Source organism: Channa argus, chromosome 3 (genome assembly GCF_033026475.1).
Source record: "Channa argus isolate prfri chromosome 3, Channa argus male v1.0, whole genome shotgun sequence".
NCBI lineage: Eukaryota > Metazoa > Chordata > Actinopteri > Anabantiformes > Channidae > Channa > Channa argus.
Window position 1 is genome coordinate 30661639 of NC_090199.1, and position 24122 is coordinate 30685760.

Below are 24122 nucleotides of genomic sequence, written 5' to 3' on the forward strand. Positions count from 1 at the left end.
ACATGCTGCAGTGTTGCTACTCAAATGCTACAAACTCCAAACATTTATTTACTTTTACACAGTGTAATTTAGTACAAAAAAACAAACATTGAATTCGCTGTACATATACAAAATGTAACTGCTATTTTGGTTAAGTTCTATGGAGAAAAAAAAAAAAAGTTTGCCTGTTTTTATTTCTCAAAATAACAGTGCTGGCGTCTGCTTCACTCTGTAAACATGATCTTATATTTAAACCAATGTAGATAAATGTTATTTGTGATTTATAATGATGGAAGAAAAGACGATCTGAAAGTTCAAGTCATTGAGTCCAGACACAGATAAAGTAACATGTTGGAAGAAAGCTTGTTAATGTTTTTACCAGAAGTGTTTCACTTTCAAATTAGAGTGTTTGGATGATTTCAGTCCAGACTAAAGACCAAACGAAGCTGCTAGCTGAGCTTCATCAACAACAAAGTGGTCTTTATTCATTCCTGGTACCAGAAGACATTGATCTTAGGAGCCAAAAATGTCCAGTCTGTTCAGGTTTACAGTCTCCATGTTTAACATCATCCATATTAAATAAGAAATGTGTCAAAGCCTATAATACTCTGTTGTGCTGCAGTGTCTTTGTGTTAGTCCAGGCGCTGAATGAGCTTCTCCTCCATCATACAGTAGAGGGCGACGTGGGACAGGTCAGAGATAAAGGTGTCACAGGCTCGTCTGCTGATATTCTTACAGCCTCTGAGGTCCAGCAGGGTCAGAGAGGACAAACGCTTTAGGTAGGACAGACAGCTGTCTGTCAGCTCACTACAGCCTAGAGAGAGAGAGGGACAGAGATTGATGATGGGATTCTCTAGTGAAGATGTCTCGCAGTGCAGTACTTCACCTCAAAAAAACAGTTTGACCACATGCAGACACTGGAAACAATCTGCTGCTGTCAAGGTCTATAATTTCACCCAGTATTTTCATTTACCACCAGTGGTAAAGCGGCTCAACGCTGGAAATTAGGTTACAGAAAACATTCAGCTAAGTGTAAAAAGCATCAGAGTTCATTCATTTTGCTTAACTTTGAGTCCAGTATGTTTAATCTTTCACATCTACACACCCTAAAGTCCACATTAGACATGTACAACATTTCAGCTTCATGTTCATCACATCTCATCACAGGGAAATGTCTGCATCCATCCACCTGCTCACTTACTGTGGGCAAAATGCAGAGAGCAACATGTGTAGTCAAACAAACTGGGTCATGTTACAACCATATTGTTACACCTGTGCAGGAAGTCGTCTGAAATAAATGATTTAAATATTCCATCACTGTCTTAACTCTACAAGATTTGTAGCAGCTAAGCAACAAATGAATATTACAATGACGTTTAGTGCTGAAATTGTGAATTATTGTCACATCACACTGGTCCTTCATAACTTTATATCCTGCAGCTACTGTGGATGTTTGTCACGGTTGTGGGCAAGTCTGAGTGAAGCAGGGAGGAACATTCAATGGAAAATTTCAAACAAGCTTCTTTCACTTCGTCACTATGAGGTATTGTTTGTAGAATTGTGAGTAAAATAAGGACTTTGATCCATTTTGAAATAAAGCTGTAACATAAAGTGCTGGGAGACTTTCTGGATGCACTGCACATATTCCAAGTCTGAAAAGAGTTTAATTTTCCCTCCTCTGCAGGAGAATGCTGCACTGTAGAGCCTGACTGTGAAGGAGATTGTTGCAGAAAGAAAGGATCAAATTCTGATTAGAATTATTTTAGTCAGCACTGATACATTGCAATTCACCTGAACACGCGTAGCATGGTTTAACATATATCTAGCATTTACTGCACTCTGCCATTTCTCTAACAAACATTTGTATTCATTCAAAGATTGTTCATGGGGAGTGTGAACATCACTCTTTAGCACTACTGCACAATCACAGTGGATTGAGTGAGTCTCTAGCTCAAATCCAACAGATCGATCACATTTTTCCTGTTAACTTTTTGATAATTGAATCAAAGATTAAACCTAAAAACCCCAGTTTTAGCACTTGATTCAAGTGCCAGATAAATCTGCTGCTGTACAAATACAGTGTGAGCATCTGTATTCAACATATCAAGGCCATGTGACCACCAACCTGCCAGTGTGAGCTCAGTGAGGTTGTTGCGCGTGTGAGTCCCGGCTGCTGCCAGCAGGGCAATGGACGAATCTGTTATGTCCTTGCAGTGAGCGAGGTCCAGCCTCTCCAGCTGAGGCATGTGGCGCTGCAGCAGCCTCAGAGTTGACTCACTGATGTCCAGACCGGACAGACGCAGGGTCACAGTGTTCCTCAGTCTGCTACGAGATGACTCGGAACCTAAAGGACAGACAGGTGGACGTGACTAAAACAAGATCTGACAATCTTGTGGACGCTGAATTTCCCACTACTGACCAGGCGGGGTGATGATTTCTTTAATCTGTCCGTCTTTAATGCCTTCACACCAGCGCAGGTCCAGGAGCCGCAGGCAGGGCAGAGTGGGAGAGACCAGGGCTGACAGACAGGACCAGGACAGACCAGTGACTCTCAACTTTCTTAGACCTGAAGACACACACACACACAGACAGACAGAATTGGTTTTTGTAACATGCAGGGACTAAGAGATCTCAGTGTCTGTGTATGTTAGTGTGTTTTTGTACCTGGCAGCCTGGTGAGCAGACAGTTGAGCTGTCTCTTAGCCAGGGGGGTCCAGGACAGGTCTAGAGAGGTGGGCTGGCGTTTGATGATGCCGGCCAGGGCTTGGTTACTGACAGGGTTGCATCGACTCATGTCCACATGACTCCACAGACGCTTGTCACAACTCCTGCGCAAGACATTGAGACAGGAGTCATCAGAGCTCAGAAACCTTTCCAGCAGGTGTACTTCAACACTTCCAGCATGTTGACGTACCACTTGTACCAGGCCTTACAGACCGTCATACAGGCCAGCAGCTCCGCTCTGCTCAAGTATTTGAACACAGACACCCACACCTCCTTCTCTCCTCCTTTCTCATTGCCCATGTCTTTAAAGGCTGGCAGAGACAGCAGGGATGAAGGAGAGAGGCAAGAGGATGCAGGAGGTGCAGCACCTTCCCCTTCCTCTGAGGAAGAGGCAGAGCGATCTCTAGTGCCTCGGTCACCATGGTTACCTCGTAGACGTGGCCTAAGACACAACCAACGATATCTCAAATAAGGTACATGACATGGATAAGGAGCTGAATAAATCTGAATAAACAATCTGACTACAACAGCAGGACAGCGGCGTTTGAAAATAAAAAACAAACTCACTAAACCATATTTCCCGTTGCATCAATCCAACTGTGGTAAATATTTAGTAATTAAAACTAAATTAAATGACTCAAAGTTAACAATACTTAGCTGTTTGATTAGCTCATTGGCTGTTTAATGATAAAGTCACCTGTTAAAATTCGTTTTAAAGTAAATGTTTATCTCCTGGTGGCTAAACTCAAACTAGGCTGCAGTTAAATAACCTAACACACATGTACCTGCCAGGTCCTCTTGGAGTTCCACTGTCTGCCGTGGTGTCAGAGCTCCTGAGTCGGGAAGGTTTGGACAGAGCCGTCTTTCTCTGGATGAAGCCCTGTTGACCACCAGCACCCATTGCAGCCGTCCGTGGAGCCATAGCAGCCTCCAGCTTTGGAACGATTGAGCCTGAGCAGTAACAACATCTGTGTTGAACTCATTTATTCAGGCTTCACAGGTCAGTTATAGAACCTGATTACACGCTACACTAACAGACCACTCACCAGGCTGCCTCTTAGCCTTGTGGGGGCGCTGTAGAGTCACGGTCAGGTAGGAGCCATTCAGCAGGTCATCGGATAGATCCGACACCAGGAGGACTGGGGGCTCTGGGTCTGAATCCCAGCGCCCGTCCTCCTCCAGATCTTCCTCTTCCTCATCTTCCAGGGTGTCCAGCTCTTCTTCAGGGTCAAATTCTGCCCCCTCACTGTCTTCATCTTCATCTTCATCGTCGTCAGTCCTGCGTCTCCTTCTGCATCTACGAAGGTGTTCTTTATCTCCATCTTCGCTGTCTTCTTCTTCCTCTTCATCTTCGTCGTCGTCGTCGTCGTCGTCGTCATCATCATCGGAATCCTCAGACTCATCTCCTCTTCTCTGCATTCTGGAGCCTCCCCGCACCTTCACCCCCCGTCCCCTCCGTCCACCTTCCCTCATGCCAATACCTCGCTTTAGCTTTAGGACAGAGGAGGAGCCATGAGTCACAAGGCCTCCTCTGGTTCCTCTTTGGGCTGAGCCTCCTCTCAGCAGGCCTCTCCTGTTGGCACCAAACCCCCTCTTAGTAGAGTGGCTCCCCCCTCGGGCATAGAGCACCATATTTCTCCTCTGAGAAGCTGTAGAGATACACAGATGGATGAGAGGACTGATCAGGTCCAAATAAACTGATCCCATCAAAGTAGCTGGTGAAAAGCGGCTCCATTAACAGACAAACCTTCGTCGTCGTCATCACTTGCAGAGTCATCCCCATCACGGCTGTGCCTCTGTCGTCTGTAAATCTTTGCCATACGAGCATCCAGCAGGGAGGAGGATTTACGCTTCTGGAGTTGATACGCGTGATGAGTAAGGAAACGGTAAAAGGAAACAGAAAATGAAGACAGTGAGTGAGTGAGTGAGTGAGTTGGAGGAAAAACATACAAAAGGGAAGCTTAAGAATCTTATGGAAAAAGCGCACTCAGAAATAGAACCCTCACAAAGAGCACTCACCACAGCGAGGCCTTCTCCTTTGTCCCCTTTACACTGTTAAAGGAAGAACAAATAAATACATCACAAGCTAATTTAGAAATGGACAGTTACAGAACATGTCAAAAAGCATCATGTCAGCTCTTGGAGACCGATTTTTGGAGGCTGATAATATTGTGTTTGTGTGTGTGCACGCGCGCATGTTGGTGTGTATGTGTGCACGGGGCTCCAGTTAAAAATAAATAAATAATGCAAAATGCTTTTTGTTGTACTGAAAGTCAAGTGTTTACCCAGAACGGAATGTGGAACCATTATTGACTCAGTCATCCAATTACATTAGTCACATTGTGAATTTTGTAGTTTTTGGTTGTACCTTCCATTGTTGTAATGATGGGAGTCCATATCAAATAATGTGCAGTTCATGTTCCAAAACATGAACTGAAAATGTGTTTTTAAAAGAATTTAATAATAGTAATTACATCAAAATCCTGTGTCTGTATCACAAGACTTTCCAGAGCCTTTCAGGGACTCCCAGAGACTTTCTCTGGACCCTCACAAAATCTTCCTGAAAGTCCTATGTAGGAACAACAGCGGTCCATAAATGGACCTAGGTGATGTTTGTGCAAAAACACAAAGTACATAGTCACACCCACCCGCTCCCATTGTACATGGATTCCTTACTGCTCAGCCAACCACCACACTCCCCTGATCTGGCCAATCAGCACAGTTTAGACTTAGCTCCTGTCTCTGTCAGGCCCCATCAGTCTAATACAATTTCAAACAGCTGAAAAATAGGCACTGCATAAAAGGACTATTATAGGAAAAATCTGTAAGTTTTTGAATTGGAAATCATCCATGACTATTTCAGTACAGCCACAGAATAACAATAAACCCAAAGTTATGCATAATATGACCTCTTTAAGGCAGAAGGCCGCATAACAACGGGAGGAACATGAAGTAAGTGCATCCCTTGCTGCAAGCACCTCATTCATATAATATAGAGCAAAGGAACCAGGAACAAATAATTTTAAACTGAGGATCTTTAATGTAACTACTAGTTTAACTATTATCCACAGCAACAATACTAACATCTTGCTTGGGGATATAAGCCAAATGAGTAAGTCTTAAACTGATTTAGCTCTGTGCATAAATTCCCAAAGAGCAGCTAATAAGTACACTTCTCCTACTCAAGTGAAGGCACAATCACAATGTAATTCCAAAAATATTTAACATCAGATGTTAAATGTGCAGATAATCAAGTCCCAGCTCTTTTGTGAGCAGATTTGCATCAATAAAGAAAGAATTGTTTGGGAGACATTACACAATTAACAGTAGCGCACAAAATCCTTATACCTTTGATATTGTGTGGAAAATCCTGTGCAGTCACTGACTGGCTAAAGTCTTGTACCCATATATGATATAAGCTATATATATAAGCTGACAATTTGGCTCCATTCAGATTACACGCTCAGATGACTTAAACCAAACCTTTTTTTTGCCTCCAAATAACTTAGATCAGATTTTTTCCATTGAGGCATGAGCAAAGCAAAATTAGCAAAAATAATTTCCTTCTAATCTACATCTAGGCCATTTTCAAATGCTAGATATCTGATCTCTGCAACCCAAGTACTTTTTTGTTGGATTGGATAAAACAAATTAAAAGAGCATCAAGGCCTTTGTGTGTTTTGTGAACTGCAACTAATCCTTTTTGTTTTGTGGCTAAAAATGGGTGTAGTGGTCATAAACATCTTTATTATCATTGTGGAAACCTACATGTATGCAACCTGAAAGACAACCATGACCATGCACATAATCTTTTGCTCATCCACAAGACTTGTGCTCCTCAGTTTACAAGAACCAGCGGGTTTTCCAGTTCTTTACTTTTCCTGTATGTACAAGCTGTCAAAAAAAAAAAAAAAAAAAAAATATACCCAACTTTGGGTAGATTTACTTTTTTGTGAGCCGTATAATCGTCTCCACTGTGAGCTCTTCTGTACATGAAACATTGCTGAAACAACACCAAATGGCTTTAGAACCCATAAACCTTTGGCACTATGAATTACAGTTCTTGGATAGTTCACTCTTTAATGATAAAAACCTACTCAAATACTAAAACCTGAGACTTAGTCCTTTTTATTTTAATTTAGAGTCAGTCTGCTGATGTATGGAACAAAAACACTGCAATTGTCCAAAGAGTCAAAAATAATTGCTTCTTCAATTCAAGCTTTTAAAATTAAAAAAATGTTTCTGTCTGAACTTGTTAACACCAGGATACACAATGTCCTCCATGATGAGCAGTGAGAAAAATCATTTTGAAAACAAGAGGAAACGAAATCTATCTGAGCTGAAGGCAACTTCTAAATAAAAATGTCTAAGTGTAAGAGAAGAGGCAGTACTCTGGCAAAAACTCCATCATTTGGATGTACAATTTCCATCAAGAGACATGTCTCTTCTGCAGAAAATATAGAAAGGTAAGAAAAAGAAAAAGAAAGAAACAATAACAAAAACCAACAACAAAAAGTAGAATGCACATGTAGCTTTACGCAGACGGCACCTCTCACCAGTCTCGAGCTGATTGGCTGAGAAGGCAGAGGGGCCGCCACCAATAGAAGCGACGCTGTGGAGGAGGAAGAACAGGAAGGAAGAGGAGGAGGAGAAGGAGGAGGGAAGAAGCCACAGCGGACCACGTCCCCATCCGGCTGGGAGCCCACAGGACCCCCTTTGGTAGCAGAGGGCCCTGGGCCCAGCCTGAGGACCAGGGGGCCGTGGGGACGGATGTGCTGCTGGTGGCTGGCAGCCAACGATTCATCACTGCCTGATGACTGATGGAGCTCAATTAAAGTCATAAAAATAAAAAATAAAATTAAGTAGCCAAAAAACAAACAAACAAATAAAAAAAAAAAGAAAAAGAATTATGGAAAACAGAAGAAACACACAATACCCATTAGCTTTGGCAAACTACAACCAAGTGTGTGAGAACGCTGGGGTGATAGACTGAATGCAAGAGAGAGCGCAAGTGTTTGCAAACTTAATGCAGACACAGAAGCAGGAAACTCCGATATCGGGTTGTAGTGTGAAACTGGGAGACTGTGTGTGTGTGTGTGTGTGTGTGTGTGTGTGTGTGTGTGAGACATTGTCTACCTCTGGGTCAGTGATTCCTTGGACACACTTTGGACACTCCCAACAGCTGGGCAGGTCTTTATTTACCACTCCTTGACCCTGAATCTGGAGGCAGATCAAGACAAAGGGAAAAGGATTGATGAGAGGACAACAGGGCAAAAGATTAAAATTCTGTTTATCTGTAACTTCACAAACACAACTGGATTATTATGTACTAGTGGTAAACTGATCGGGGCTGATCGTTGACATTTTAAATAATCAGCATCAGCTGATGTCTTCGCTCACAACAACTGATCAGAACAACAAATTTCTGCAGACACATGTGATTACGTTTTCACTAGCTTATGCGACAGGAAGGTGGATGTAAGGGAACATCAGCATCAGTGACCTAACCAAAGGCCTTTTATTGGCTCCTGAAGGGGGCAGTGAGTGAGGTAAGCAGACCTGAAAATAAAGCTGATAATGTACTATGGTGTTAAGCCCAGTGGGCTTGTTAACCGTTGACTAGTATGAACACAAGCTGCTCCAAATCTTAAATGTTGAGTGAGGACCACCCCTACTCTGCCAGGAGCAGATTACCTGCTCAGAAGTGAGAGGACAGAGGATCATTGAGAGCGAGACCCAGTGATTAATGACAGGATTATTGTTTGTGTATGCAGAGTATGTTTAATTCAAAGGAAATGAAGACTGTCTAATCTACAGAGAGTCCTCACTTCATGAAGCCACTAATGTTCAGTTTGGTCTGAAACTGTATTAGAGAAACTGTTCCAGCTGTTTGTGGAAGATACTGCTGTTGAACTGAATTGTGTTATACAGAGAGGTGATTGTGTACTTTGTCCAGCTTAATTGATACAAATGTGGTAAATAAATCCTAGAAACACAACTTAACCTCTACAATGACCATATAGCTGAATCACCACAAGGGCTCTTTATGAAGTTTAGAAATGTATTAGATTGGATTAGTTTCAGCTAATACAACCCCAATTCCAAAAAAGTTGGAAAGATGTTAAAACACAACGCAGTGATCTGAAAGTCTCATCAACCCATGGCCCTCTGTCCTCTCACCCCACAATTGTCATCACTGTATGACATTAACTGTGTCCTTGTCCTTCTCTGTCCCTTTCTGCAGGTGTCCCCGGCTTTGGAGCTTTGCGTCATCCAGTGTGCAGCTACTGGTTCTACCAACAAGTCCAGTGTTTTGTTGTTGCTTTTCTTTTCTCTCTCCACTTTCCTCTGACCCCAACCGGTCGAGCTAGATGGTCGTCCACCCTGAGCCTGGTTCTGCTGGAGGTTTCTTCCGTTAAAGGGAGTTTTTCCTCTCCACTGTTGCCTATGGCTTGTTCAAGGGGGAATTGTTGGGTTCTCTCTATACATCTTTATAATCTTGACTTTATTCTGTAAAGTGCCTTGAGATGACTTTGTTTATCTAGCGCCAATTACCAACAAAGTTAAATTGAATTGAATAAATAATTCACAGTGAAACATAACAACAACATCATACCAGGTGTTGAAACTAAGAAATTTTACCGTTTCATGGAAAATATTAACTGATTTTGAATTGCAACACATCTCAAAAAAGTTAAAAAGGACAACAAATGGCTGAAAAAGTAATGGAGCAAATCAACTTATTGGGTTATTCAGCAACATGTCAGTAACATGGCATTTCAGAGAGGCAGAGCATCTTGAATGTAAAGATGGGCAGAGATTCACCAATCTGCGACAAAAAAAATTGTGGAACAATTCCAAAAAATGTTTCTCAATGTAAAATTGCAAAGATTCAGAGAATAAGGATGCCGTGTCCTGTGGACTAAAGAGACGGACCATCCAGCTTGTTATCAGTTTAAAAGCTGCATCTCTGATGGTTTAGGGGTGTTTTAGTGCCTATGGCGTGAGAACCTTACACATCTGGAAAATGCACCATCAATAAAAAGTACATAGAGGTTTTAAAGCAACATATGTTCCAAGCCGGACAACTTCTCTTTAAGCAAAAGAGTGTCTTTCCGGAAGGTCTTGCATATTTCAGCAAGACAATGATAAACCACAAACTGCATCCATCACAACAGCATGGCTCTGCAGGAGAGGAGTCCAGGTGCTGAACTGGCCTGCCCCCAGTACAGACAGTATTTTCACCAATAGAAAATATTTGGCCTATTATAAAGCATCAAACTAGGACAGGAGATATACTCAACTAGTAAATACTGTTTGGAATTTGTTTGTTGGTTTCAGAGGTAGCTGAGTTTCTGTCATTTTTCTTGAGTCTGCTGATTTAGTCTGTTTGTTTTTAATAGAGTTAAGAACTGTAGGTGGAAAGTTTTGCTCTTCTGGTAAAGTGGTTATTTGGTCTGTTGTTGGTGGTAGTTTCAGCTTAGTAACCACAGAGCGTTCACACCTTTGACGTAACAAAGTCAAAACTTAGGTTGGCTTCAACGAGGGGGCGGTTTCGGCTGTAGCCAATTAAGACCATATATAAGGCACCTGTTGGGCTGGAAGTCAGCACTTGTGTTCAGCCCGACGGTGTAAAGACAAGCGAGTCTACCTGCATGAGTCCACCGAGCGAAGACATTAGTTAGTTTATTTCTAACTTCTTTTCTTCTGTTTTTCTACTTTGCTCTACATTAACCGTTTCTACTCCAGAAAGCCTTTTTCTTTGTTATACGAGTGTTTGTTATATGAGTTTTCAGCAGATCCCTGTTCTCCTCTACAGACGCAGGACATGGCGTCCTACTAGAAGAGGACATGTTCCTCACCTGCGCACTCTCACCCAGACCACTTTGTCACCAGCCTCTTTTTCTCCTGTCCTGTGGAACTGCCAGTCTGCGGTGAACAAGGCCGACTTCATTCCAGCTTTTGCTACACAGTCAGCTGTTCACCTACTTGCACTTACAGAAACCTGGATCACGCCACAGAACACGACCACCCCAGATGCACTTTCCGCCAATTTTTCATTCTCTCACACTCCTCGCTCATCAGGTCGGGGGGGTGGGACTGGACTTCTCATTAATGACACCTGGAAGTTTTCCCCGACAGAACCACTCAGGAATCTGTCGTTTCTGGAATATCATGCCGTTAGGACCACAGCACCTATTACAGTACAGGCGATTGTGATATATTGACCACCGGGCCAGCTGGGGAACTTCTGCCATGAACTGGACATTGCTGTCCCATATCCCGGAAGATGGCATCTTCCACTCATCGTCATGGAGACCTGAACATCCACCTGGACAAACCACATGCAGCTGACGTGTTCTAAACACATTTGACCTGAGTCTGGTCTCCACTCCTCCGGCCCACAAAGCTGGCAACAATCTCATCCTCGCCCGGAACTGCACCACAGACAACATCTTGGTCACTCGTCTGCATGTATCGGATCATTTCCTCATTCAACTCACAGTCTTTATCCCGAGACCTTCGCAATCTCCCACCACACTTGTAACATTCTGGCGTAACCTCAGGTCTCTCAACCCGGATCAATTCTCCTCGCTGGTCTCCGCAACTCTGCCCCCAACACAGGACCTCTTCATCCGGGATGCAGATGCAGCCACAGACAGTCTGTGCAATACACTTTTATCGTGTCTGGATTGTCTCTGTCCCATGTTTTTGAGACCCGCCCGTCTCTCACCTTCTAACCCGTGGCTCACTGACGGGATCCGTGAACAACGCACCACGCTCAGGAGTGCTGAGATGAAGTGGCGCAAATCCAAGACTCCATCTGCCCTTGCCGAGTATCAGGATCTGCTTGGATCTTTTTCTCACAGTGTCACCAGGGCAAAGATTGATTACTACCAGGAGAAGCTCAGCAACACCTCGGACACCAGAAAGCTGTTCTCCACTTTCAAATCACTCATCTACCCACCTTCACCTCCTCCATCTACCTCTCTCACTGCTGACGACTTTGCCGACTTCTTTAAAACGCTTTGATTGCCAATAGGTAGAAAAGCGCTATATAAGTGCAGAACATTTACCATTTCACTCTGCTTCAAGCAGCTGCTCCCGCTCCAGTGCCAGCTATTACACAAGTACACATCAACACTCTCAAAACAGGGACTTTTCCAACGTCTTTCAAGCAGGCCCAGAATACCCCACTTTTTAAGAAGCCTTCTCTTGATCCCTCTGTAGTGGAGAAGTCCCGACCTGTCTCCCTCCTTCCTTTTCTGGCCAGGACAATGGAACGAGCAGTCGTCAACCAACTCTCAGACTTCCTTGCCAAGAACAACTTCCTTGATGTCAACCAGTCTGGCTTCAAGAGGGGTCATTCCACGGAAACGGCACTCCTAACTGTTGTGGAATATCTTCGAGCTGCAAAAACCACAGGTCAATCATCTGTCTTAATTCTACTTGATCTATCATCAGCCTTTGACACTGAACCATCAGATCCTCTTGTCCACACTCTGACTTAGGCATCTCTGGATCTAGACTGGCTTCGTTCTTATCTATTGGGACGAACCTTCAAGGTATCCTGGCGGAGGCATCTTTCTTACTCTAATAGCCTCTCTACTGGTGTACCGCAGGGCTCAGTCTGCTTGTTTTTTTCTATCTATACTTCATCCCTAGGTGCCATCATTCACTCATATGGTCTTTCCTATCACTGCTACGCTGATGACACACAGCTCTTCCTGTCCTTTCCACCGGACGACTCCACTGTGTCATCATGCATCTTTGACTGTCTCTCAGACATCTCAGCCTGGATGAGTTAGAGACATCTTCAACTCAACCTCTCCAAGACCGATGTCCTTGTCTTCCCAGCCAGACCTTTGATGCAACACAACTTCAACATTGGAGCTACAGTGATTGTCCCCACTAAATCGGCCAAAAATCTGGGGGTCATCATCGATGACCAACTGAGCTTTAAGGACCAGATCACCTCAGTCTCTAGGGCAGCAGATTTGCTCTCTACAACATCAGGAAGATCAGACCCTACATCACGGAATATACAACCCAACTCATCGTACAGGCGCTGGTCACATCTCGTCTTGATTACTGCAGCGCTTTGTTGATGGGGTTACCAATATCCACAATCAAACCGTTGCAGATGATCCAAAATGCGGCAGCTCGCCTAATTTTTAATCAGCCAAAAAGGACCATGTCACACCACTCTTCAGATCTCTACACTGGCTTCCTGTAGCTGCTCGCATCAGGTTCAAAGCTTTGTCTCTTGCTCACAGGGTGGTTAACTCGACAGCTCCCGCTTACCTCAACTTCCTAATTCAGGTCTACAATCCTTCCCGCCCGCTGCGGTCTGTCCCAGCACCGCACAGAACACACCGAGCAAAATTTTATTTTTATTTTTAATTTTTTTATAAACAGGCAGTTGTTAAAAGAAGAGGGGATGCTGTCTTCCAACTTTTGAGATGTGTCACATTAAAAAAGTAGCTAATATTACGTCGGCTAATATTGGGTTAATGGGATGTGAGAATCATTGTATTTGGTTTTTAAAATTAATTCAAATAATTAAGATATTTTCTATATTCATCAAATGTTAATTTACATTTAGCATATTTTTTCTCATTTGTTGTATTTTAATGATGCTTTAAAAAAAAAAAATGTTGGTATTTCCTATCGGCTTCCTCGCACTCTTAAAATTGGCATCAGCCATTGAAAAACCTTTATCAGTTGACCACTAAAATGTATCAATTTAACAAAAACTTTAGTTGGGACTGTGGTTTAGACTTTTGTTAAAACATCCTAAGGTGCTGCAGTGGAAAAATGGGACAGAAACTATGCCAATTACAGTCTAGAGATCTTCATTTACCGAAATATGTATCTGTGAAGTGTTTTTTCTTTCTGTGAACAAAGCTTCATTGACTTCTGTATAGTAAATAAGTACTCATTTGCAGGTGGTACTATTTACTTTACCGTGAGACAGGCAGGATGGACAATCTGTGCACAGTTTGAACACTCCATTAGAGTGAGGGAGGGGTCTCCAGTTTCCTCTTGATTGGGCTCCTTGCAGATCTCACACACTGCAGAGAGAGGGAGGCCCGGCTGGAGGGGACAGAGTGAAGGTCACAAAAGAGACAAAGCATGTAGAAATATTCAAGAAAGTTACAGTTACTTACTGAGAGACACTGTCGAAGCACACAGGTCTGCTTGAGCTTTCCTGGTCCTCCAAACTTCTTCATGTCCCTGCAGAAATTACAGTCTCCACACTCTGGTCTGATGCAGGCTTCACAGCGCTTACACCTGCAGAGAAAGAAAACGCAACAGTAAGTTGGTAATCACTGAAGACAATTACTGACAAACCTACACAATCCTATGAATTACAAACAAAACAACTTACTAGGGAATAAAATCAGTGTGTGCACCAAAAGACTTCTGACAAACCAGTTTCTAAATGTACTAACTAAATGTGTTTGTCTCTCGTGCACACTTCACGTTACCTGACCCTGCGACGTCTCAGCACAGACATGGAAGAGGCTGGTTTCTGTGGTCGTGGGATGATGGGTGTGGTAGCTAGTTTTGGACGAGGAGGAGGTGGTGGTGGAGGAGGAGGCTGGTACCATGACGGCTAGTGGAGGGGACAACAAGCAAAACCATGCCACACACCAATAATGTTTAAAATGTGTTTTGTCATCTGGCATTAGCTTATAATACCTGTGAGACTGAGATATTCTGACCGAATAGGTGACGCAATTTGTTTTTTTACATAGAGCAAGATTATATTATTTAAGTCTTAAATGTTTTTTTTACTGCGCACAGTCATATAATCATAAAGACTCGCATCACTAGATGTGCTGTGTGTAAAAGTGAATAGTGTTTACCCTCTTTGGCCACTTCACAATGGGTTTTCCTGTGTAGGAGAGTTTGGCATTGTCATTAGCATGTTCCTTCAGTAGGGCCTGCAGCACCAGAGGCAAGAGAAGGGAGAGAAAGCACAGGAAAGGATAAATACTATGTTAATGGGACATTAGATGTGAAGTGATAGTTACATTACACCAGTTGTACCTTAATGTGTGTAATGAGTGCTGGGGCATTGTGTATTCCTGATGGGACACACTTCTTGTTGGAGGGCAGAGCCTCCAGTTTACCCAGCAGGTTCCACAGTCCCTCCAACTCAAGGGGAGTCAGGTATACTTTAGCTCCAGGCTTGTCAGACTGCTTCTCTGAAGCTTCTTCATCACTGCCCACACATCCCTCCACCTTCAACTGCTCACCGGCAGCATCTGAGGCAGGTGGCTTCTTCAGACCTGACAGAAGGAGAAGTTACACATTCTCTTTTACACAGATCAACACAACACACCCATCATGAAAAGGTCCTCTTGGTACAGCCCATCTGCTTCCTGTTTGTCCTTACCGATGCCTAGTGAGTGTTTCTGGAACTCTGGAGTGAGATAGGACGTCCCAGTAAGGCCGAAAACGTATCGCTCCAACACATACCAGGCCATCTCATAGTAGAAGGGGTAACGAAACTTCACTGGCACCTGTGTTTGAGGCAAACAAGGCATTTAACCATCTCAACCACCATCCCTTCCTGTCATTTTCAGCTTTTAAGTCAATGTTTGCACCTACCCGTGTTCTGTCCTCTATATTACAAATGTTAAGTTGCATTGGGATGTTGAAGCTGTGCAGGAAGTTCCCTCCGAAGACCATCGAGTCCACAGGAGTGTAGACAGCATGAATCCAACCTGAGTATAACACACACACAAAATGCATATACGTTCTGTTCTTCATTGGAATGAGCCACACTGTGTGTACATGTCCTTCAGTGATTGTGTGGACAAAGTTTAGTTTGATACCATCGCTGTATTAGACATTTTGTCAAGTCCTCTCAACTTTAAAGAGCTGTAAGAGGGTTGAGACATGGTGTCAGAGTTGAGGCTAATATCGGGTTTAGGTCTGGGTATGGGGCCTGGGGTTGTGTTAATGAGTGTCCTCAGCACATAGAAAGACCTCCGTGCGTATGTGCATGTGCGTGAGAGCTAAACATTTACCTGAGGGTATGATGAGGGTGCATCCCTGCTTCAGTTCTATCCTCTGGCACTCAGATGCCCTGTCTCCCAGAAACACGTCCCCCTGTTTCCCTGAAAGAACCCAGTTCTCATACAGCTCTAGGTTTTGAGGGGTGGGGGGGATAAGCCAGAACACCTAAAAATGCATGCATGCCGTTACACACACACACACTTAAGATAAAGTCACTGTTTAAGTCGTTTACTGAGCAGAAGAAAAATAATTTTCAGAAACTTTATGGCTGAAACAGAAGATAATGTTTCCCCAGTCAGAACCCTCTGGTCCCACCTTGCTTCCTCTCAGTATGTGGTACCACACTGAGGTCCCTCCGAAGTCAATGTGAAAGTCTGTGTAGCAGCCCTCAACACTCATCAGACAGTACCTGCACAAAACACAACAATTACAGTCAGATTTATTTCAATTAGCAATGAACACAATGCAAAAATAAATAAAAAAGTATATTAAAAAAATACATAATACAAAATTCTGAGTTACATTGGAATTTCATTCAAACGCTGCAACTTTTCTGCAAATTTGACCATCCATTTCACACCAGAGCTGCAGGTAAGAACTTTCTAATACTAAAGGGTGTTATTTTCTTACAGTAAAACCAAAAATAGGTCTATTTACAACAAGAAGAAAAAGGAAGTCTCTCATTTTTGGGACACTGTATATTAGATGCAGTTTTAGAGCAGGTGCTATTAATATTCAGAGACTCTAGGAACTTTAAGGAGAGGGTGGATGTGCGCAAAAGATACTACTAAAGTGTGAGTAAACTGCTTTGCACCACTTACAACAGTTTAATAGGAAAAGTAATTTATTCACACATTTTAGCCACAAATTACAACAGACAAGACAAATCACTATGACAGAGACTTTTGCAAGTGCTGAAAGAATCAAGGATAGTTAGATTAAATCAGCAGTTTGGTGGTAACATAAAGTCTTTTGGCACACACACTAATTTTATTCCCTAGTAAGTTGTTTAGCATAAATGGCAAAGGTGTGTTTGATGTTTAATGAATTATACATGTACACACATAAAACACAAAGGCTATAACATTTTTTTTTACGTTTATTTACTTGCTCCTGCCATTTCATTGCAAATAACACCTAAATACACTGCAATGGTTTTGAAAAGCTGCTGCAAATTCAGCTATTTTAGGCTGCACCCTCCCAAAAACAGAGTTTGAAATCTATAAGGGACTGATGAAATTATCCATGTATCAACAGATTAATTAGATGGAATCTACATCCTAAATTTGCCTGAGTAACTTACTTTTGTACTTTGGGGTACTGCATGTCATTAATAGAGTTGGTTGAGTCTCTCTGTCTCTCTTTCAGGTGACGAGGCCACATATTGTCCACCCAGTCTATTAGATCTACCTGCAAAGCCAAATAAAAATATGAGGGAAAGGCAACACATTAATTAGGGTTTCAGGTCAAATGTACATCCACTTCAAACTAACTGCATACATCAAATCTCTCAACGTACCGTGGCAGGTCTCTTGACCAGGTTCTCCAGCTTGGTGTGGCTGAACTCCAAGCTGATGACATTGTAGAGCTTCTCTCTCTGCGATGGAGGGGTCTCGTAGTAACGTGTCCACTGAGCCATGGACATCTCTGTCCCCTTCTGAGTGCTCACATCCATCACATCTATCATGCGTCTGCTACCTGAGAGGGAGTTTTTAGCAATTGATGAGATAGTAAAGTGGACAAAAACACTGATATTCCACTCATCCTACGGTAACCTATCAAATAAAATTATTTTAAAATTATTTTTTTTTAACTTAATACTTTTATGAATTGCTTTTTATGCCAGTGAAAATATTGTGGTCATACAAATGTCACACATTTTGAATTGTAGTAGTGTCTAATGATAGAAGTTCTGAAGTCTTACCAACAAACATCTTGACATCATTGACAGTGAAGTTAAGATCAGGCATCCTGCAGAACACGATACATCAAATCCCATTAATGGAGAAGAAACAAAAGAAAGTTAACATGTTAAAAAAAAAAAGAGATAAAAATAGAGAAATAAAAATGCCTACTTGAGTCCCAGGCCATCAGGCTTCTCAAAGATGATTGGCTCCCTTAGACCACTTCTCTGGATAAACTCATATGTAAAGTCTAAGAAAAAAAACAGGTTATTTTAACGCTCTCTTGTTTTGCTGTTAATGATTTTTGACTCCAGACTAAAACTATGATTTCGGACAGTGATGACATTTTGTAGCACATTTCAATCTTCTGTCACTGGGAGTCAGCAATAGGGAGACAAGACAAAGCCATATCAAGCAGTAATAATGTCTTAGTGTTGTCATCAGAGAACTGCTCATGTTAAACGTGCAGGAACTTACCAACCCCCAACTTAACTTTTTCAGTTTGTTTCAAGTTCTGCTGTCCCCTGACCGTATTCGTTATGGGTTCTGGGAGCTACATTTTTGTTTGCCCTCAGCAGACAGAACTAGATCATGGTCAACATTGTGAAGGAAGGTGGTGGGTTGCTTGCAGGTCTGTCACCCCTCATTAATTAACTCATAGGTCTTTTTCTGCAAGTTTGTGTTCTGATTTTTCAGCAGGGGATATTTTGTTTGTTGTCAAGTGCGTCCCTGTTACAAACTGCCATAGTCTAGAAACCCGTGACACTTGGAGGAAACAATTTTAATAATGAACTGTTACAGTTCAGTAACTTCCTGCAGTTAAAAACAGCTACTTGTCACTGCTTTTGTAGTAAAAATGTTTAACATTCAAATGCGAAGTTCACCTTTTCCAAATTGAAAAGCAGGTCTGACTCACACACACACCTACCTTTTCCCTCCATGCGAATAACCCGGTCAGAGCTGAACTTCTGACTGTTGACCTTCTCCTCCAGGTCAAACATTCTCCTTCCATCAATTTCCTCATCAGAAATGCCATCATCATGGTAACGTCGCCGGGTGCCGGCCCGCTAAGGAGAAAAGGGTGAACGAGTTATGGGACAGTTGTAAAAGAGAAGACCAGAATACAGAGCTGGATCAAATCAGTCACCAGGTACACCTGTCCCACAGCAGGTAACTTCTGCTTTCCTTACTGATACCCAACACTGGCACTAAATGATGTGACAGATGACATGTAGATAATCCCAGGCTGAGCCCCCAGCCCCCATGTTCTTCATAATCTCCCCCACCTCTTTACTACGGTGTGTATTCAACCATTAAGCTTAGGTTAATAGTGTGTTCAAGTGTACATCAGTGGAAACCTGAGAGTCAGAGCAGATCCATTCCAACCGTCATGATGCATATTAGACCTCACCATTACGAGTGTTCTTTTATCTATCAAGATAAAAGTCAAACACTGAAGGTCAATATGTTTTGCATACTGTGGAGTAATTGGTGCTTTTTTATTCAATTCAACACCTTTTCTGAGACCTTAATATGAAATGTTATAATGATGGCTTTTATAACCTGTCTAACAAACAGACACGGTTATATTCAGGAACCATTTCAAACACGGTTATCCCCTCAATGATTTCAATGATATTGCTCACCTGGTATCCCAGCCTCCAACACGGTTTGGGACCAAGTCAGATCAACATGCAGAGCACAGAACCATCGAACACCCAAGACATTCAGCTTGAGGTTTGTGCAATTCAAGGATTTAAGTACTTACAGATAATAAGGCTGACAGCAGAACTGACCAAGTGAAATTAACTACTGTTGGAAAAATGAAGAGGACAGATTTTCAGAATCTTAATGCCATTTCTGACATAAGAGCAAATACCCAGAATGACAACATGAAAGAAGGTTGAAATCTTTTTATTTCTTAAAAATAAATAATAATAATAATAATAATAATAATAATAATAATAAAATGAATACCAAATACTTTCTTGATTCACCGTAAATATCTAATTTGGAAAAATAAATAAATAAGAGCAAATCTGCCTAGATGTTTAAGAATGTTTACCCCCCTAAATCTTTTTTGCAATAGGCTGATAATTGTGTGTGTGTGTGTGTGTGTTCGAAAATAGAAATAGGGGCAGCCCGCATAATGTTTAGTTACAGACATATTTTAGGCTGTGTTGGCTTAATAGTGTCAATTTTACACTTGTACTCAAAACTTAACAACCCCCATTGCAAATCAGTGGTATTGGCAAACCTTCAGCTGTTTGCAATGAACAAATCAAACAAGAGCTATTTTAAAAGGCGAAGGCAACTAATGTTACAAGTGGTTCCACCATAAGCAACACAACGCTGTTAACTGAATGCTTTTAATGAATACGGCAGTTTTAAATTCCTCTGCTCTGAAAACAATCCTTCATAAAAGCAGACTTCTGGAAATCTGGTATTGTCTCAAATACACCCGACTCAACTAATCAAAAGGTTATTTAGTTGTGACAGATCAAGACTGGTTGAGATAGAACGCATCAAATATGTGAACTGGCTCCATGCTTGTTGAGTGTCATGTTCGACTGCATGTTCGAACTATGGCCAAATCAAAAGAATTGTCAAAAAAGTTAAAAGAACATTGCCTTTCACAATCAAGGAAAATGATACAGAAAAATAGTGAAGGCACTAAATGCTTCTAGAGACACCACTGGAAATGGAGTTTGCAAGTTAAAGAAACAGCGGGTACACTACCTGAATCTGCCAGAAATGAGGCAGGAGGAGGAAAACGCTCAAGTGACTGCAAAAGACCTGCAGCAAGACTTGCAACAGGCGCTGAGCTTTCAGTTTAAGGCACAAACTAAACACTTACAGTTGTTATGCCAGAACTCTAAGACATACGCCGCAAGCACAGGAAAGGTCAGATCCAATACGCTCAAAAGCATATAAATGATCCACAGAGGTTTTGGGATTTATTGCTGTGGATCAGTAAAACAAAACAGGATCTTTTTGGGCCTATGTATTAGCAATATGCCTGGAGGGAAAAAAATAAAGCATACACCGAAAACAACATGGCTCAGTAATGCTCGTGTTCTGCTTTGTTTCCTCTAGCACTGAAAACCTGCAGTGTGGAAAGCAAGACAGATTCATTCAAGTATCAGAACATCCTCAGGGAAAATGTTGTGCCGAGCTGAAGCTTGGGCATCAACGGACCTGGAAGATGTTGACCTAGTCTTCCAAGTTTTAAAAGTGGCCGTCATTGTCATCTGATTTGAATTGCATAGAAAATCTCAAGGGGGCTTTGAAGAAGGAGGTTGCAACACACAAACCCAAGAATATTTGTGTACTAAAGAATATTGTCTATAAAGAATGGTCTAAGATTCACCAGGTATGCTGCCAGAAACCAGTGTCTGGCTATGCATCATGTTTGCAGCAGGTCATAACAGCAAAAGGTGCTCTACTAACTACGGAAGATGCTCGTTACGAAAGGGCTGAACAACTTTAGGCCTACAGTAGTCGTTAAAAGCTGCATTTTGTTTTGACTTTGGCATTAGTTATTTTGGACTATCCAAATTGTTCTTGTTCGTTTCATTACAAGCAGCTAAATCTTGCAAAAACTTAATTTGCAGCAGGAGTTGAAATAGTTGACTGCAACCGAAAAAGTTTCCCTGTACAGTAAATGAAGGGAACCGTACAAATTATAGTTTGCTGGGCACCTAGTTTACCCTAATAACGTGGACTTAGCACATTCATAAACTGGTATAAACACAACAACAACAAAGATCACATTGATTCCAAACTGTTTTTCGCTTAATTATCACAGTCATCATCATAATTATTATTCCTGGGGGTTTTAACCGCGCACTGAATACAGATTTCGTGGGCAGGTCAAACTCAGCATAACAGCAGACACCATCACTTGAAACTTACCAGTCTTTTGCTGTACCGCGCCTTGGAATCATCCATTATCACTGGAAAGTGCTTTGTCAATGCCAAATGCGAATATTGATACTGACGACGGTCCTACCAGAAAACTACCTAAAGCAGCGCCACATGGCTTCACTGGATGGTAAACAACCAGATCAAAGCCCCGTGTTCAGGAAAACTAACGTCAGCCCTGATTTCTTTTAGCAAAGGTCATCAGAAATGACAGTGCGCCTTCTTTGAATTGTTTATAACGTATTTGCAGAGCTCTCTTTTCAGCCCAACGTTAGACTATTAACATTATACTCACTGACGTTCCACGTCTGATAAACGAAGGAGGCATGATAGTGTTATGATGCAGCCTAACTAGAGTGCTACACCCTTTAAAAGTGAACTTTCAATAAAATTACTAATATATACCGACAGTGATAAAATAACTATCGGTATGCTATGAAAACTGACACTGACTAAAAAACGTTAACGTTACTTAAGCTTTGTTCTTTACATTCACCAGACCAAGTCGTCTCCAGCTAATGTTAGCTGATTGGACAGCGTTCTGCTTACACAAACATCAAATTTATACAGACCTGAATGCGTCTTAAATATCCACATTCAAGTATTTCTAATGAAATACGGGAAGACAAGTACATTTTGCTACTGTTAGTTCTAGCGTACTGGAAAGTTAAAGCGATCGTCGAACAGCCGCCATTTTCCACCGCATCACAAACATCACTAAGCCCCACCCACAAATGTGTATTGGGCCAATCACAGTTATGCCGGCGATTTATTCATTGGACTTCCATGGTATCACTCACCTAAAAGATTTCCAAACGATTATTGGACAAGATTAGCCAATAGACCTAAAGAGGACCTGGCAAACGACCAATAACAACACAATTTGAAAACGAGCTCATACCTTATTGGTTATTATATTGTAAGAACTGTAATTAGTGGACAAACGCGGAATACACCAAGTGAAGGAGCCAATCACGCGATGATACAACCCACTAGCCAATCTAATATGTCATCATTCGGTAATAACCAGAATAACCTCTAGAATAATTCGTTTTATTGCGCTTACCCCCATAATCACACTGGTCCGGTTGCTTCTACTCCTCTGCAGTGATACGAGAAATGTGACGATCTCTGTCTCCCGTGTTTACCCTCCCAAAGGCTCAGATCGCAGGAACACGTTTTGTAGCCTTCACCTCTACAGGGAAGTGCTTTCAGGTCCATAAAAGGAAATTTACTTTGAACAAACAGCTGCGGATTGGCTGGAAAATGTTGCATGGAGACTGTGATTGGTGGCATTTATACGTCAGTCAAGCCGCGCAGCCACAATACGGCAAGCGAAAGGACCATGACAAATTGTCGCGCACTATTAATGAAACGTATATTACTCATAGAAAAACCAAATTAGATATAATTTATTTTTTCTGCGAGTGGACAGAGCTAGCAAAATGTCGTTTTAACAACAAATTAATTTCTACTAAAAACCGCGGCAAAGTGGAAAAGCTTAAAGATGTGTACGCAAGAAAGAAAGGACCCTACACAAGTGTCGCACAAGCTAATACCCATAAAGGTGTCAGAGCTTATTGGAGAAAAGTTGGCGTGTAGGTTTGCAAATTTGAAACCTGCATCCTTGAATGCACATTTTTTTGTTTTATTTAGGTTGTAACAGAAAATTAAGATTATTAAGTCTATGAAGATTCTCAGTCATCCAGGTTTGGTAATCCCATGATTGAATCATGTCAACTGGACTTCTTCTCCAAGCTGCTTCTTCATACGTAGCCAAACATTTCTAACCTAGAAAAAGAAGTGCAGTAGACATGATTCAATCTCCTGATGAGATTATTATGATTTTATTATTCCTATTTATCTTTGTGGAAACCTGGGGGAAGTGGTGTCCTACTGTCTTATGGACACCCTCAAAAGACTCATTTAAAGCACAGTCTCTACATGGCATGGACACTGACCTGTCTGCAGTTCCACAGCCAGCTGTGTCCTGAAACCTGCTGACCACGGTCTGCATTACACTTTGCCCCTGTCCCTGACAGCATTAAGACCTCCACCTTGTCCTAACAGTGTGGCTTACTGGTGTATTTACAGGTATCTTAAGTTGTAAGTGGAAAGTCACAGATATTCTGTGACCACTGGGACAATATATCCACTCACGTTGCTTTTTATTTTTCCAAGCCTTGTTTCAATTTGTAAATGGAGCATGCAGAGTGCAGGAAGAGTTAAAACTATAAGGTTAATGGACCAAAGCTGGGATATTTTCATTTTAAATCACACTATAGTCTGATCGTATAGCCTCTACTATCATCATCTATTATCAGCCTTTCTGTTAATCAGTTCAACATCACCACTACAATATGTCATTGTTTCTTTCTGTCCTTAAATTGGAAAAGGATTTGAATAAAAGCCTGCTATGGAGTCATAGCAGACCTCACTTTGTTTCTTGGGTATAGCAGCCTTCCTAATGTGTCCGTGAAGGCAGACTGGAGAGTCTTTCAGACAGTTTTGTAAAGTATCATTCCAAGGAAGGGAGACAGAGGCCTGCAAATGAAGAAA

General features: G+C 41.9%; 1 protein-coding gene across 3 annotated transcripts; it reads right to left on the minus strand.

Moving 5' to 3' along the window:
- Positions 1 to 20: 20 nt before the first annotated feature.
- kdm2aa (lysine (K)-specific demethylase 2Aa) lies at positions 21 to 22272 on the minus strand. Of its 3 annotated transcripts, none has more exons than XM_067498844.1 (26): positions 22136 to 22272; positions 18568 to 18706; positions 17811 to 17889; positions 17660 to 17706; positions 17255 to 17433; positions 17039 to 17145; positions 16051 to 16144; positions 15747 to 15900; positions 15325 to 15440; positions 15110 to 15236; positions 14761 to 15002; positions 14577 to 14654; positions 14196 to 14323; positions 13875 to 13998; positions 13672 to 13800; positions 7840 to 7923; positions 7260 to 7529; positions 4723 to 4755; positions 4451 to 4556; positions 3750 to 4352; positions 3489 to 3654; positions 2894 to 3145; positions 2644 to 2807; positions 2399 to 2545; positions 2105 to 2323; positions 21 to 793 (listed from the first exon to the last, which is right to left on the minus strand). In XM_067498844.1, exons 1-26 carry the CDS (start codon positions 22196 to 22198, stop codon positions 612 to 614), a joined length of 4032 nt encoding a protein of 1343 aa, XP_067354945.1. In that variant the 5' UTR covers positions 22199 to 22272; the 3' UTR covers positions 21 to 611. The 3 variants fall into 3 exon arrangements, with proteins under 3 accessions (XP_067354945.1, XP_067354946.1, XP_067354947.1); XM_067498845.1 differs by lacking the exon at positions 22136 to 22272 and adding an exon at positions 21555 to 21590 and having other exon boundaries at positions 7260 to 7520; XM_067498846.1 differs by lacking the exons at positions 7260 to 7529; positions 22136 to 22272 and adding an exon at positions 21555 to 21590.
- Between the last annotated feature and the right edge of the window lie 1850 nt (positions 22273 to 24122).